This window comes from Camelina sativa, chromosome 20, assembly GCF_030686135.1.
Source record: "Camelina sativa cultivar CO46 ecotype springtype chromosome 20, ASM3068613v1".
In the NCBI taxonomy this organism is placed as follows: Eukaryota; Viridiplantae; Streptophyta; class Magnoliopsida; order Brassicales; family Brassicaceae; genus Camelina; species Camelina sativa.
The window spans coordinates 27188732-27205465 of NC_141899.1; the positions used below are offsets into that span (position 1 = coordinate 27188732).

At 38.5% G+C, this 16734-nt stretch overlaps 2 protein-coding genes across 2 annotated transcripts; one reads left to right on the forward strand and one right to left on the reverse strand.

Moving 5' to 3' along the window:
• Positions 1-943: 943 nt before the first annotated feature.
• LOC104771369 (dirigent protein 2-like) lies at positions 944-1770 on the reverse strand. The gene has a single exon (XM_010495885.2). It carries the CDS (start codon positions 1717-1719, stop codon positions 1162-1164), a length of 558 nt encoding a protein of 185 aa, XP_010494187.1. The 5' UTR covers positions 1720-1770; the 3' UTR covers positions 944-1161.
• Positions 1771-10381: 8611 nt separating this feature from the next.
• Positions 10382-13807, forward strand: LOC104771371 (protein BASIC PENTACYSTEINE6). The gene is made up of 3 exons (XM_010495886.2): positions 10382-11612; positions 12393-12531; positions 12687-13807. Exons 2-3 carry the CDS (start codon positions 12478-12480, stop codon positions 13659-13661), a joined length of 1029 nt encoding a protein of 342 aa, XP_010494188.1. The 5' UTR covers positions 10382-11612; positions 12393-12477; the 3' UTR covers positions 13662-13807.
• Positions 13808-16734: the final 2927 nt, after the last annotated feature.

Consider the following 16734-nt stretch of genomic DNA (forward strand, 5'->3'; position numbering starts at 1 on the left):
GATTCGAGGTTATGTTAGCCCTTTAATTTTTGTACTTATACCGGTATCCACAACGCACACAAGTAGTAATTCGTCACACAGTGTCCCTCTCTTTCAGGAGATTTAGGGTTTTAAGTGTTTACTTGTCACACAAGAAACATATAGAGCTCACAATATTACGGCTCTGGTATGAGTTTTATCTTTTAGAACTCTCTGTTCTCGTCTATTTATATTTTCTCTATGTATCTGAATCCATGAGATCATATCTGTATATATATACACGCATGTAACCCTAGCTAGACTTACCCGGGTTAATGTGGAATGGGCTTTTCCAATTTCAAATTGGATTGGAACGTTTCCTCTTTGTTTTCTTTGATTTGAAATTTATATAAAATTTTAAGGTATCTATAAGATATTTACAAGGTATAAGATATTTACAAAGTGAACCAGATAGAAAATCAAAATTGCATCAAACAAAATTTATATAAAATTTTTAAGGTATCTATAAGATATTTACAAGGTATAAGATATTTATAAGGTTTTTATTTATTAGATATTTATCAGGAATTTATGGTTTTACACACATATAAATGTATTTTGTGTATGAGTCTATTATGGTTGATCTTATTTTTCTGGTTAAATTAGCGGTATGAGTTTTATTCGCACATGTATTTTTGATAAAATTTTAAAGAGAAATATTTTTGAAAAGTGGTTTCAAAAAATGACTATTTTTTAAGTTTCTGTAAAACAAATTATATTTTGATCCAATGTACCTAAGTTTTTGACGTATGTTCATCTAATATTAGTGATAGACATCAAGACTCAAAAATTTTAATTGATATCTAACAAAACATTGTAACCACTTATATTATATGTCATATTTCTAATCGTTTACTCACTTAGAAAATTTCCAATCGTTTACTCATTCACCAATATCTACATCTTATATGTCCCGTACGGACCCTTAGTAAGAACAGAAATTTCCAATTACTACCAGACACTCAAACACACATCTCAATTCTCGACATATTCAAACTACTACACCTTTTAAACTTGGAACAACACAACAAAGACAGAACAAGTTATCAAAAAGACCCAAAACGATATATATAAGAAAACCAAAGTGAAACAAATTATTTTCGAAATACAGTAAACAGCAAATATCCGATCCCAAATATATAACTAATGCCAAATGAAGACATTATACTCGACCACGGCATCTTGATCAACAAGCTTATAAGTCTGGGCCTGTGCATAGCCTCTAGCAAACCTGAAAGCGCCGGTTCCGCCGATGATCGGCATCTCTCTCAACTTCGTCATTATTGCATTCCGTCCATACATCGCGAGGGTGCTTCCGTTGAACTGTCCTTCCGTGAAAGCCAAGTTAAATACCATTGTGAAGATTAAGTCTTTCAAGGCCGTCGATGCGTACATCCCCTGAGCTCTCCCCACTTCCTTCGAGCTCGGGTCGGGTCCCTCAGTCAAGGGATCATCAGCGATCATAATCACGCCAAATTTGATGGCAGAGGAGTTTGTTCCGGGAGCTTCAGCCACTCTGATCGCGGTAGGTTTGTCACCGGAGATGACGTCATGGAAATAAAAGTGGAGGTGGGTGAATTTCTCCGGCTTATAGCCTTGATATGGCGTCGTTGTCGCGTACGCTTCGGATTCTGTAACGGTTACGGCAAGAAGAAAAATAGTTAAGAAGGGAGAAAGAAGAAGTAGAAAACGTTTAGCCATGTTCGTTTTTTGTATCTACAAAGGTAAAAACATATGATACTTGAGGCTGTTGTATATGGGAATGTGATTTATTTATACACAAAACAAGATCAGTACGCAACTATGGGTTTATATAACATTTGTGTATATGTCGTTTCCAGATTGGTGACAACAACATGTCCGTTGACGAGGAAGTAAACTAGGTTGTTCGATTTATAAACAACTAGATACTTCCACTTGTACAAATCTTGATATTATAAAAATATGTAAAGAATAAGGTATATACAAGCAAATAAGAACGTTCCCGCAATAAAAAAAGACAGATAAGAATTTTTTTGTTTTAGTCAAAGATAGATAAGAATAAAAACAAGATTCTGCATTGTGACATTCTACATAAATTCCATAAAAAATAAAAAAATAATAATCGATTGTACTCACACATGAATGAAGATGTGAGACTAGTTGTATAAGTGGGTTTTTGTTAGAAAACAAAATGAGAAAAATGAAATTACGAGATATAATGCTTGTCTCGTGGTTCAAAGAATTTTTCAAAGATCTGAAATTGATTATGAGACTTCTATGTTATGGATGCAAGAATATTTAGATTTTTAATGAGTTTGATGGCCAGCAAGGCGGCAAGCATCTAAAGATGTATCTAATGGGTCGTTACATCATATTTATATGAATCATTATATATTGATATCTAGCTATATATGTACGAGAGTTTCAGATGGGTTTAATATACAAGAAGTACTGAAAGATAAATCTAATATACAGAGTTTAAATATATCGAGGAGGGGAAGTGTAATACCCCAGAGTTTGACCTAGTGTGCAAACAAAAAGTCGAGATGTGCGACCGAGACTTGGAAAATTTTCCGAAAGAAAAAATTTGATGGAGCCATGGGTAGATCATGCATTGCCCGAAGTATTGCTCGAGGAAAAATGGTTGGATTGATTTTTATATCAAACCATGAGAGAGTTACTGTCAAGTCTGGAGAAAGGAAGGACCGGCTATTAGTGGCAATAGGCAGTAAGGTTATGTGAAGATAATATGCATTCGGTCAAAGGACATGATCGAAACAATTATCAGAAGAGTCAACACTTGGTTGATAGGCTATCGAGAGCATCGACGTTAGTTTGATCAAGGACAAAATCAAAAAATTATTGAGTGGTATCAACGAGCTATCAAGTTTAGTCAAGAGGTACATTTTGATCGAGGGAAAGATCAAGTTCACCAAGGAATGAATATTCAGAGTTTATGGTTAAGAGAAGTGACTAGTTTCTATAGAGAAAACTACCTTTACCAAATAAGAGTTGTTTTGACCGAGACAAGCGAGCGATGATCGAATGGGCTTGGATACGGAGACAACAAGGTTAAGTAAGTGGTTAATGACACACTACATTACATGAGTTTAGTCGTAAAAATTGGTCGAAGAACCCTCGGTTCAGATTTGGCCGAGAAGCTGCTTTGTCGTGGAGATGTTTGTGGTGTAAGTAGGTGTGCCACCAGATTGGAGTGTGTCGTCCTTATGATGCAACACGTTTGATTGAGAATGTCGTGTGTGCTGAGCGCAAGTTGGCACAAGTTTGAGTTTGGATAAGGATAAGCTTGAAACTAGATAAGCTTTTGGATAAAGCTTATCTTCCACCTCTTGCTTGCCTTAGCTTGGGTGCTAAGTATCCTCCCCCTATATAAGGCCACAAAATCTAGCTTAATTCATTAGCTTTCCACACCAAAATCCCACCTTAGACTAGTTAGACCATTAGTTAGTTCGAGAAGCTAATGGGAACGAGTCGGGTAGAATTTGCTCGAGTCGAGAGTCGTGGTCGGGCAGCCGGTAAATAAGTTCTGCCCTTAGTCTTTTTTATTTTAAGAATATTTTTCTAAGTTTTTGGTTCTGTCTGAAGCTTAGATCCATCGTTGGTATGCATTGGAGAGAGCTAGTCAGATTGAGATCAATAGACGGGCAAGGGTAGAATGTCATTCTCTTAACATTAAGGCTAAGGTGAGTACCAAAGCATGTGTAGTAGCACATGAATGAGTTTTTATCTGGTGTATGAGTTTAGGCTTGAGGTTGCATGTTTATACGTAGAGTATATTATGCATAAAAGTTAAATATGTGTTTCTACGTGAGATCATGTTGATTGTTTGGTTTAGATCTTGCATTCTTGCTTGATTTATTTTGAGATTGTGATGTTTGTGTGAGGCCATCTTTATAGGGAGAACATGAGGGGTGTTCTTAGCCCATTAAAATTATAAATATAAAGAATAGTGGCAGAAAAACACCAAGATCAGTTCTTGATGTAGAACTGATCTTGGTCCAGTTCTAAGCTGACGTGGCAAGCTGTGAAAGGATACAATTTTTTTCAGACAATTTTTCATAAATTAAAAGAGGATTTGATTGAGAATATATGGAATAAATTTGGATATTAAACTATGTATTAATTAAATAAAATGTTTGTGTGCTTTAATTAAGTAATATGTTTTTTTTTTATCTTTAATGTTTTTTTGTTTCATAAAACTTTGGTATTATATTTTGAATTTTATTAAAAGTTTTATAAGTTTGCAATTTAAATGTTATTTTTAAAGTTTTTATAAATGTAATATGTTTAAGATTATTGTATTATTAAATCTTATGATCTTAAACATGTTCTCCCAATAACAAACTTCTTAACAAAAAATCTAAACTAATGATCTTACATTATTTTCATAATATTTTTACTCTAATAACACCAAAAAGTGTTCCCCCAATAAAGATGCCCTGAGGTTTAGGAACTATACTTAGTATGGTTCTGATATCTATTGTCTTATGTGAGAATGTAATTATTGTAATTGCTAATGCGGTAATTGTTAAGGTTAGGCTTAATGTTAGTATAGCCGATATGCTGCTTGTTTGTTCATGGTTAGTAATAGGTAATTATTAGCATCATAAGCTAGCATTGAGTCTGTGGTTGTTGGTTGCCGCATAGTTTTTTTTAATTATGCAAGCATCTTGATTGTCTGATTGATGGTTGATTGTTATTAGTTAATCTTGTTGTTGCTCGATTAACTTGTGTGTGAGGAGATTGTATTACAAGTAGTAATGTATTACATTAGGCTCGTAATAGTAGAATGGTGTTAGTCATTTATATGGCTAGTGTGCAGCGAGATCGTGATTGTCCCAACAGCTCGGAGCGGTTCGTTACCACCGGGCACCACTTGACAAAGTAGTAAATTTTACCGTAAAGGAGTGAGTCCCTTGTACACGGTTTGGGGGGAAGGGATGTGATCCTTCTAGCCTTTGTGGCTAAGGGTCGGAAGACATTGCCTTGTGAGAAATAAGACTCACATTATTAGTAAAGGCCTTAAAGTTTGGTACTGAGTGGTGTGATGGATGTGGTGCCATGTCGTTTGTGTTAGTTAGCTTTTGTTGTGAGTAATCTGTATTGAGTATTGAAACAACCCGACCCATTTTTTATTTATAATAAATACAATATATTATTAAGCATCCCATACTACTTAATTAAACCAATCCAAACCACAATTCGTCATTAAACCAACAACAACCAATATGCACAGCGGAAACATACCAACAATACAAACAAACATATCATAAATACAATACACATTCCTAACCATTCTATCCAACAACCTAGCATAATTCTATCCAAGGTTCCAACATAAATAATATAACCAACAACACACAAACGAGACCCTAGATCATCCTCCTCTTCATCGCCATGATTCCACGTCACATACCTGCACACCACACACAACAATTGAGATGCGTAAGTATATCACAAATACTTAGTGAGGCAATCCTCCCATCTACTAGGCTATACACACAAAAAAAACTGAGATTCAAATGTTAAGCAACACAAACAACACAACAAACCAGGAAAACAAGCGACAAACAAGTTGGTGTCGACCGACACCAAAGTGGTGTCGATCGACACTGACTCCTACTTGGTGTCGATCTACACCGATCCCTCAGACACGTTCTACTCAAAGCCGATCATCGAATCTCCGTCTCCAACCATCTCCAATCCATCCCAAACTCACCCAAAAGCTTCAGAAACCTATGAGAACCATAACACAACCACCACAAGCAAGAACAACACCACAAACAACATAGAACAAGCAAAACATAAGAGATCTCAAGCTTAGATCAGCCATGGTCATGCACTCACCTCTTTTGCAGGAAGATTTTGACTCAACAACAACGAATCCAACCCTTAGAAGCCATCTCCTTTGTTCCTAGCACAAGATCTCCTCTCTACAAGAACAGATCTCACCAACCCAGCATACAATCTCCAAAATCTCCCAAGAACACTCTCTCTTCTCTCTAGAAACGGCAAAACAATTCTTTCCACGACCTAGGTCGAGTTATGCCTTTAAATACCTTGGTTTGGAGATTCCACTTACGCCAAACCGCTCCAATTCGACAATTAAAACAATCTGGTCAAACCAGAAATTGATGGTGTCGATCGACACTACCCTGGTGTCGATCGACACCCATCCCCAAAAATCCACAATTTTGGTTCGCGGATGTTATGACTCTCCCCCACCAACAAAAGATTCGTCCTCGAATCTGTAAAACACCGCTACTCGACCGCAAAAGTCATCCAACCACCTTCGCAACGGTTCGCACCACCCAACCATCCAGTCTACCGCTACCAGAATTTTTTTTGCTTCATAATCAGTTTATGCATGTATTCCGACCCCACCTGTCAACACCATCCCGATCCCACTGGTCAACACCTTCCCGACCCCGTTGGTCTACATAATCTGGACCCCACTGGTCCACACAATCCTGACCCCACCGGTCAAAAAAGGTCTTGACCCCACTGGTCAACATTAAACCCGAGATTAAACCACCATCAACCCCGACATCCACATTCAATCATTATGCTTAATCACATGCCATAGACATCATTTGCTCCCAACTCATCCACTCTTAGGTAAACACCTTTAAACCATACCAATCTCACTCTCAGACAACCGTCCTCGAGCCATGCTGCCTCACTCTTGGGTCGTCACCCTTGAGATCTCGGTATCAAGGGAACCACCATCCCCTCAGGAGAACCACCATTTCCCAGGAGAACCACCATCTCCTCTGCCGCTCTCGGGGCCCACCATCCCTCAAGCCATTGGTATATGGGGGAACCACCATCCCCTCAGGAGAACCACCATCTCCTTATGAGTTGTTCAGGACCCACCGTCTCTAGAGAAAACAAGTCTTGACGTCTCTAAGCACCTCCCGACACTCTCGTGGTCCACGTAAGGCAACACGATGCCGTACTAACAACCATATACTTCTTTCCAGATACCACCATGACCACCACCTGGTCACACTAGAATACCCTATCCTCAAGGTATTTTCTATACACTTTCCAAAAATAGTAAAGTTCTTACTCCCATAAAAACTTTACATTTTTAAAAACCTTCTATTTATGGAAACTTACTATTTATAGAAACCTTCTATTTATGGAAACTTTCCATTTATAGAATTCCCGAGCTAATTACTTTCCACATGACACACGAGTCAAAAATTCCAGAAAAAAACTCATCTTAATAAAACCTCAAAGTGCAACAATCGTTCGTGGTATCCAAAATAATGAAAAACAAAACAACTGACAAAATAAAAACAAGCTCCGGATCTCTTACTCGGTCCTCTCGTCATCCTAGTCGTGCAAATTCATGGTGTTCCTCCTGTCTGCGCTCCCGGCTGTACCTCTGGTTGAGCTACTGCCACCGCCAACGGCTGCAGCTTAGGACAATGACACTTTACATGCCCCACTCCCCACAGTGAAAGCACACTTGAAGATCCCTCTACGGCCCATCCCTCTTGGGACAAGTTGCTAGCTTGTGGTCCCTGCTCCCACATCCAAAGCATCCTCGACCGCCCTGGCTCACCCCTGAAGTACCCTCTAATTTCCTCTTTTGTCCCTGCTTCGGTTGATCTCACTCGACTGAACTGCTGAACTAACAGTACGTCACTGTCTATGCCCGGATATCCTCCTCAATCTCTTCTGCAGTCTAAACCAAATCTGAACGCGTGACATAACTCCATCCTCTACAATGAACCCTCAGATTCTCACGAAGATCCCTCATAAACCTCCTGACCTGAGCCTCCTCGGACTCCATCGCCCGACCCCCATGTGATTGAAGTCGACTGAACTCTAAGTCCAACTTCCGCACTGACCGAGCCCCCTGAGATAACTGAAGGAACTGCACCTCTAACCGGTCTAATGCCTCCTTAGGAAAATACTTGCGGTTGAACTCCACCAAAGTGGTGTCGATCGACACTGACTCCTACTTGGTGTCGACCGACACCCACCTGGTGTCGATCTACACCGACCCCGCAGATACGTTCTGCTCGAAGCCGATCATCAAATCTCCGTCTCCAACCATCTCCAATCCGTCCCAAACTCACCCAAAAGCTTTAGAAACCTATCAGAACCATAACACAACCACCACAAGCAAGAACAACACCACAAACATTATAGAACAAGCAAAACATAAGAGATCTCAGGCTTAGATCAGCCATGGTCATGCACTCACCTCTTTTGCAGGAAGATTCTGACTCAACAACGACAAATCCAACCCTTAGAAGCCTTCTCCTTTGTTCTTAGCACAAGATCTCCTCTCCACAGGAACAGATCTCACCAACAGCTTAGAATCTCCAAAATCTCCCAAGAACACTCTCTCTTCTCTCTTTTCTCTCTAGAAATGACAAAAAACACTTCTTTCCACGACCTAGGTCGAGTTCTGCCTTTAAATACATTGGTTTGGAGATTCCACTTAAACAAAACCGCTCCAATTCGACAATTAAAACAATCTGGTCAAACCATAAATTGCTGGTGTTGATCGACACTACCCTTGTGTCGATCGACACCCATCCCAAAATCCACAATTTTGGTTCGCGGATGTTACAAGTATGATTGCTTGTTTAAGCATTGTTGTGTGTTGTGTGCATTGTTGCCTGTTAGGGATTGGGAGGGTTGTTTGTTAGAAAACTAGACTGACAGAGTAATCTTAGATTACTCAAGATTCTACTTTTGTCTTACAGGTAACCGTAGTTGGGAGACCTTTGGGAAAAACACGAGCACTAGACACTAGTGTAGAGTTCGTTGCCTTTGTAAAGATATATTTAAAATGTATATCATATGACTCGATTTGGGCATTAGGCCTTGGCTAACTAAACGCGTATGTATTTTAAGATTAATAAAATGAGTTTTCTTAAAAAGCCTTGTGTTCTGTTTGATATTAGTCTTGTACGGACTAACACAACTCGCTAAAATGATACGGGTTGAAAAGCTTTAGTCCATCTTCGAGAGGAACGATACCCGCAAATGGACTGACTAAGGTATTAGATTCGTTATAATAACTTTAGTTGGATCGTCTAATAATTATTCTAAATTTCCATAAAAACCATATAAACTATTCGCTTTTGTAGTTTAAACCAATCTAAACTTAAACTAAAAATTAAATAAAAATGACAATTAAATAAGATTTTAAGCCGACCATTTCCGGCCGAGTTTGCTCACTGGATACTTCTCCGGTGATCTCTTGTTTGTGTTTGAGGCAGAGCCGGTCTTCAGCATCTCCTCTGTTGGTTCGTATTTCCCCAAGAGCAAGCAGAATTTGAGAGAACGACATTAAATCTTTCCCCCTTCATGGGAGAATTGTATGAGAGGGTTCTCGTTTTAACGTCACAATGTATGGTGACTATCTCCTCTTCGGTTGATGATTTTTTGTTGAATTCTTTTTTTATCACGGGCCTGCTTGTGATAGTTAGGTTCGATATTCCTCATGGGCTCTATCAAGCTTTTTCGAGCTTGTGTCTCGATCTTTGTTTCAATTTGCTTTAATCTTCAAGATTGTAATTTGGGTATATCCAAATTGTGATCATCATTCATGTATCTTTGTAGTTTGATTTAAGGAATTTGGTGCAAAAAAACAAAAATTAAGCTAAACGGTTTTTTTTCTTTTTCTTTTCCATATGAGGGTTAAAAGTTAAAACTCTTTGTATCAATAATTTTTAATTATTTTTGTTTGCTTTCCAATTGGTAAAAAGGTTAGTAGTTAGGTAAATTTGAACAACAATTATGTCTACAGTAAACCAATCAATTCAAAATTTACTTTATCATTTCCCTTTCTCAGTTTACATGGAGTGTCCTGTATGTATGTATGATACATTACTCATTAAAATTCAAATTATCAACTCAATAAATTTTTTTATTATTATTATTATAATTTTTTTTTTTAATAAAAAAAAACCAAATTGTATTAATGGGTCTTCCCAAGATTAGGTAAGGCCTTGGAAGCATACAGATTAAAGCAGTTACAAAATGAGAAAAACGAAAATCGGTCCATTAACAAAAACGAACTCTTCTTATGTTGAATGAAACGTGGCCTGAAGCAACCGATCAGAATAGTTATCCCGATAGCAGGCTCTACGGTGATGGTCCCTTGCCTAGCCACACAACACTCATAGCTAACTTTCGTTTCCATATCTAGGGACCTTCACTATCTCAGAGGAAAGACCCAGAGCCGTCGCTAACTTGTAGGAGGCCACAATCAAAGAAAAAAAATGGGCTTAATTTCTTATTAAGTGTGTTAAAAAACGGAAAAAAGAGAAAAATGAACACTCAAACGGTTCGAACTCATGACATATGACTCCTCAACACTACTTATACCACCAGACCAAAGATATATTTGACAAGAAAAGGCCGAATTTTCTTTATATTTTAGAGGGCCACAATCTGATGCTTCATCAGCCTGGCCTTTCGGCCGGCTCTGGAAAGACCCAACCAACCAATCCGGAGTAAATCCAAAATACGATGATCTCAAGCTCCCTGGATGCTCAAGCGAGACAGACTAAAAGATCGGAACCCGCAACCGCCTACTAAGATCCAAAGGATCTAGAACTGACCTTCGGAAAGCTTCTAGCGTCTTATACCAAGAGCATTCACCTCGGTTCTCCTCACCATCCAAAAGAATCCACACCACATCGAATGGAGGAATCCCTTAGCACCGCTACCGGGGAAGGATCTTTGCTCACCCCTGCCTCCTTGAATACTCCAAGACCTACATGAAGCGCCGCCCGCCTTACCTAACAAATGACAACAAACCAACCACAAAGCACCAGCTCAGATGGAGTGAGAGAAGACAAATCTGATGCAAGTGCATCAAACCACCACCGGAGATCTCTAAGGATAACCCCCCCCCCCCCCCCCCCCCACTTCTCCTCCAAGCCAACGAACCCACTATAGAGACAAATCGACATACGAAGTCGTCAAATCCAGATCCGCCAGATCTAGCCCTAGATTCGACGCTGTCCTCAAGTCTTTTCACCAAGCCTTCACCAACGACCACCACTACAAGAGACTCTGCTTCACGCGCCGAGAAGCTCCAGGAAACCACCATCTAGAGAAACTCAACTAAAGTCGAAGGACGGCTTTATAGAGGCGAAGTCGACACCGAAAAGAACAAAAGAAACAGAAAAAAAAGTAAAAAAGAGTCCTCTCTGGTGCCGGAAGAGCTGACCGCAGAAACAACCGTATCAGAGAGAAGGGAAAAAGGTTTAGAGAGAAGGAAGCTTTTGGTTTGGTTTGGATTGGTTTGGTTTGAGTTACGTATGGCTGTATGGGGGGTAAAAAAAAAGTGAATGATTTAGAAAAAAGTTTTACCAAACGGGAAGAAAACTCTTCTTTGTTTTTTTTTTTTAACAACCAAGTAAAAACACTTAAGAAAGAAAAAAAATCCATCTTCCTCTTCCTCGATCTGTTTCTTTCACAAAGATATTTTTCTTTACTATCTCGCAGTTTTCATTAGGGTTTCATTCTCTCTGCTCTGCTGTGCTCGTTATCACCAAAACCACCGTCGTCTCTTTGTATCTCCCGGCGGTTCCTCTCTTTACTTCCCTCCGGTAAAGCTTTGCTTACTCTTCCACTATCTTCTCTTTCTCTATATCTCTCCGCCCCTTTTCATTTCACTTGTTTCCCGAAGCTTTTAGCAAGTTTCGAAGTTCATTTCCTAGTAATCGAAGCTCGTTTGTGTTCAATTAAGTTGTGTATTTGAAGTAATTAGGGTTTGGCTGAATCCTAATTGATGAATCAAGTTACTCGATTTGATTCATTTGTAGTCTCAAGCTAATTTTGTTGAGTTTTTGCCTTTTTCTTTAGCTATTAGATGAGGAGAATTTGGATTTATTATTTTTCTGGAGATTGTGTAAATCTAAATATGTGGTTTTAGAGTTGTTGCTGATCATCTTGAGTAGGAAAGTTTTGAGTTGTGTTTTTTTTAATCAAATTAGCTAGTGATTCTGATTGCTACCATTGACTGAAACTGATGTTACTGTGTTTCTTTTGGCTGAGTTTGGAATAATCTGTGAGCAAATTCTATAAGAGACTCTATAGGATATTGTGTGAGTTGGCTGTAATTCCTGAAACAGACACAATTTATATATAGGAAACTTTTCTTTTACAATTTTGATATTTATGTTGCTATTTTTGGTCATCTGAGTCTGGGTTTTGTTTTTGAAAATTGGCTACTTTTTATCTGCTGAATCATATACTTTGGAACTCAAATGTAAAATTTTTTTTGCTTCATATTCAGTTTATGCATGTATTGGTTACTAATACTAGGAATGCTTTGGTGGTGAATGAAATGGTATTTTGACACTGTTTGGTGATTGGGCTATGTGCAGGTTTAAAGATGGATCAGTCTTTTATTTTGATTTTCTATTAGCAGTTATTGTTGAAGCTATATCGTGAGGACTTTATATATCTCAAATGGATGATGGTGGGCATCGTGAGAATGGTCGGCATAAAGCAGCTCAGGGCCAGGTACCTTGACAATATTTTTTCCAGAAATCATTTTTTGCGTACTTTTCTCTGTTGCGTACATCTTATCAGTTTAACACTGTTTCTCATGCTGCTGAATACCTCAGCATTGAGATAGTTTTTGATGGAAATGTATTACTGTTCATGGTATGAAACAGTGGATGATGCAGCATCAGCCATCGATGAAACAAGTTATGTCAATAATAGCAGAACGAGATGCAGCGATTCAGGAGAGAAATCTGGCGATATCAGAGAAAAAAGCAGCAATAGCTGAAAGGGATATGGCGTTTCTTCAGCGAGACACGGCCATTGCTGAGCGCAACAATGCGATAATGGAGAGAGACAGTGCTCTTACAGCTCTCCAATACCGTGAGAACTCCATGGTTACTGCCGCTGGTGCCAATATGTCAGCAGGTCCACCTGGATGTCAAATGTCACGTGGTGTAAAACACATGCACCATCCGCACATGCATCATCATCATCAACAACATCACATACCCCAGTTGACTGATAATGCATATGAAACCAGAGAGATGGAGCCAAATGATGGTCTCCCGACATCACCACCTGCTGGTTCCGCCTTGGAATCTGCCAAACCAAAACGAGGTAAAAGAGTGAAAGATCCAAAGGCGACAACACAAACCGCTGCTAATAAGAGAGGGCCAAAGAATCAGAGGAAGGTTAAGAAAGAGAGCGAGGACGACTTAACCAAGATAATGTTTGTGAAGACGACCCATGACTACACAGAAGAAGATTCAAGTAAGCATATCTTAATAGGATCGAAATCTGATTGGAAAAGTCAAGAAATGGTGGGGCTGAACCAAGTGGTTTATGACGAGACAACGATGCCACCACCGGTATGTTCATGTACAGGAGTTCTCAGACAATGCTACAAATGGGGAAATGGAGGTTGGCAATCATCGTGTTGCACAACCACACTATCAATGTATCCTTTGCCAGCACTGCCCAACAAAAGGCATGCTCGAGTTGGTGGACGGAAAATGAGCGGAAGCGCATTCAACAAGCTTCTAAGCCGGCTTGCTGCAGAAGGGCATCATGATCTTTCAAATCCGGTCGATCTGAAGGATCACTGGGCAAAGCACGGTACAAACCGCTACATCACAATTAAATGATATGTGCATTTAGGTGTGGGTTGTTCTTATGACATTATCTGATTTTAAGTCACGTGTACTAAATTCAAATAAACTCGACAGGAAAAGGAATTGTATGTGGAGCCGATGTTATGTTGTATTATATAATTTGAAAATCATTAGCAACATCACAAAACGTAATTTATTTATTTTTTATTCACATCTTCAAACAGAAATTAAACACACTTTTTCTAATTAACTGTATTCATTGAAATTGAATCATGGATGATTGATGGACATGTGAGCTGTTTTATTTACCCAGCACTCGTGTGATCAAATTGAACCAAATGGATCTAATCAGTTCGATCAAAGTGGAATCTTGGATAAAGAAGTTATCGATTGCATATTGAAGGAAACAATAACTTGGCTCCGAAGTAAATCTTCCTCCCACGATCTTGGCATAAGTGCGGCTCTTGTTTTGGGATTTTTAACACTCTTAAAAAATATAAAAATAAAAGTAAAAAAGTAACTGCGAATATTTAATGATATGCCTAATCTAATAGACCAATTTATGCAACTTTTGTTTTTTGTGTGTGTGCTTTTTTTTTCGGTTATGCTCTACGTTCCTCAATGAGTTGAATGCATAAGTAAGTAAAAAAAGAAATCAATACAATGAACCTAACGAGTTTCCCCTTAAATTGACACATCCGCGGTGGGAAAAAGAGATCGCGGGTTTGACCCACGAGAGTGTGAATTTCCCAAAAAATTTTCGATTTTGATGGATATTACGTTAGGTTTATGAGGATTAGTTTGTATCATATTGTCGAGAATTGTTTTTGGATCAACTGTTTACGTCCTATGCTAAACACATTTGAGGTCATGAGTTCGAATCTCTGGAGTGTGGAATTTCCACAATTTTTTTGCGAGAAAAACGTATCAAAACGGCGTCGTTTTGCATTTTTGTTGCCACGTCAAAAACACGTGGATTCTGAGTCAGCTTCTATAACGGTTGACTTAAATCCGTTAACGTGGACTGTGCAGTTGGCTCGATTTTGTGAGTACATGTATGAAATGTGAAATGTCTTATGGTACATGTTTAAATTGGCACTTCTTGTTTGTACAGGTAGTAATTCTCACTTTTGGAGTGTGTACGGGTATGAAATGGCCCTTTTCCCCATCAGCGGTGGGTTATCTTTTTATTTTTTTCAATTATTAGACCATAATAGACCGGTTAGTCAAATCCCTATATTCGTAGAGAGCAAGACTCGTTCCATGTTGTGATGATGTTTTCTGCAATTGAACTTGGAGATATTGTGTTGACTGAAAATTTATAAGGTTTGAAACATATCGTGAAATCTTGCTTAGTGATGGTGTACAGTTCAGACAAAGACAACGAACAGAATTGACACAGTGATTGACACAAAGCAGAGAAGATAAGATGGTGAGTCAAGAACACTGCAATTAGATATATTAGAGGATGTATCAAACGTTTGAAACAGTTCTTGTCAGGAAATAAAGGAAGTAGTACAGGAAGCTGAATTGAAAAGTTTGAGAACAAAAGCTTAAGGCCGACTTGGACAAGCCGAGTTATGGAGGATGTATCAAACGCCTAAAGCAGTTCGATCAGTTCGATCAAAGTGGAATCTTGGATAAAGAAGTTATCGATTGCATATTGAAGGAAACAATAACTTGGCTCTGAAGTAAATCTTCCTCCCACGATCTTGGCATAAGTGCGGCTCTTGTTTTGGGATTTTTAACACCTTTAAAAAAAATAAAAAATAAAATAAAAAAGTAACTGCGAATATTGCGAATATTTAATGATATGCCTAATCTAATAGACCAATTTATGCAACTTTTGTTTTTTGTGTGTGTGCTTTTTCCTTCGGTTATGCTCTACGTTCCTCAATGAGTTGAATGCATAATTAAGTAAAAAAAGAAATCAATACAATGAACCTAACGAGTTTCCCCTTGAATTGACACATCCGCGGTGGGGAAAAGAGATCGCGGGTTCGACCCACGAGAGTGTGAATTTCCCAAAATTTTTTCGATTTCGATGGATATTACGTTAGGTTTATGAGGATTAATTTGTATCATATTGTCGAGAATTGTTGTTGGATCAACTGTTTACGTCCTATGCTAAACACATTTGAGGTCATGAGTTTGAATCTCTGGAGTGTGGAATTTCCACAATTTTTTTGCAAGAAAAACGTATCAAAACGGCATCGTTTTGCATTTTCGTTGCCGCGTCCAAAAACACGTGGATTCTGAGTCAGCTTCTATAACGGTTGACTTAAATCCGTTAACGTGGACTGTGCAGTTGGCTCGATTTTGTGAGTACATGTATGAAATGTGAAATGTCTTATGGTACATGTTTAAATTGGCACTTCTTGTTTGTACAGGTAGCAATTCGCACTTTTGGAGTGTGTACGGGTATGAAATGGCCCTTTTCCCCATCAGCGGTGGGTTATCTTTTTATTTTTTTCAATTATTAGACCATAATAGACCGGTTAGTCAAATCCCTATATTCGTAGAGAGCAAGACTCGTTCCATGTTGTAATGATGTTTTCTGCAATTGAACTTGGAGATATTGTGTTGACTGAAGATTTATAAGGTTTGAAACATATCGTGAAATCTTGCCTCAGTGATGGTGTACAGTTCAGACAAAGACAACAAACAGAATTGACACAGTGATTGACACAAAGCAGAGAAGATAAGATGGTGAGTCAAGAACACTGCAATTCGATATATTAGAGGATGTATCAAACGTTTGAAACAGTTCTTTTAGTATAGGAAATAAAGGAAGTAGTACAGGAAGCTGAATTGAAAAGTTTGAGAACAAAAGCTTAAGGCCGACTTGGACAAGCCGAGTTATGGAGGATGTATCAAACACCTAAAGCAGTTTGATCAGTTCGATCAAAGTGGAATCTTGGATAAAGAAGTTATCGATTGCATATTGAAGGAAACAATAACTTGGCTCTGAAGTAAATCTTCCTCCCACGATCTTGGCATAAGTGCGGCTCTTGTTTTGGGATTTTTAACACCCTTAAAAAAAATAAAAATAAAATAAAAAAGTAACTGCGAATATTTAATGATATGCCTAATCTAATAGACCAAT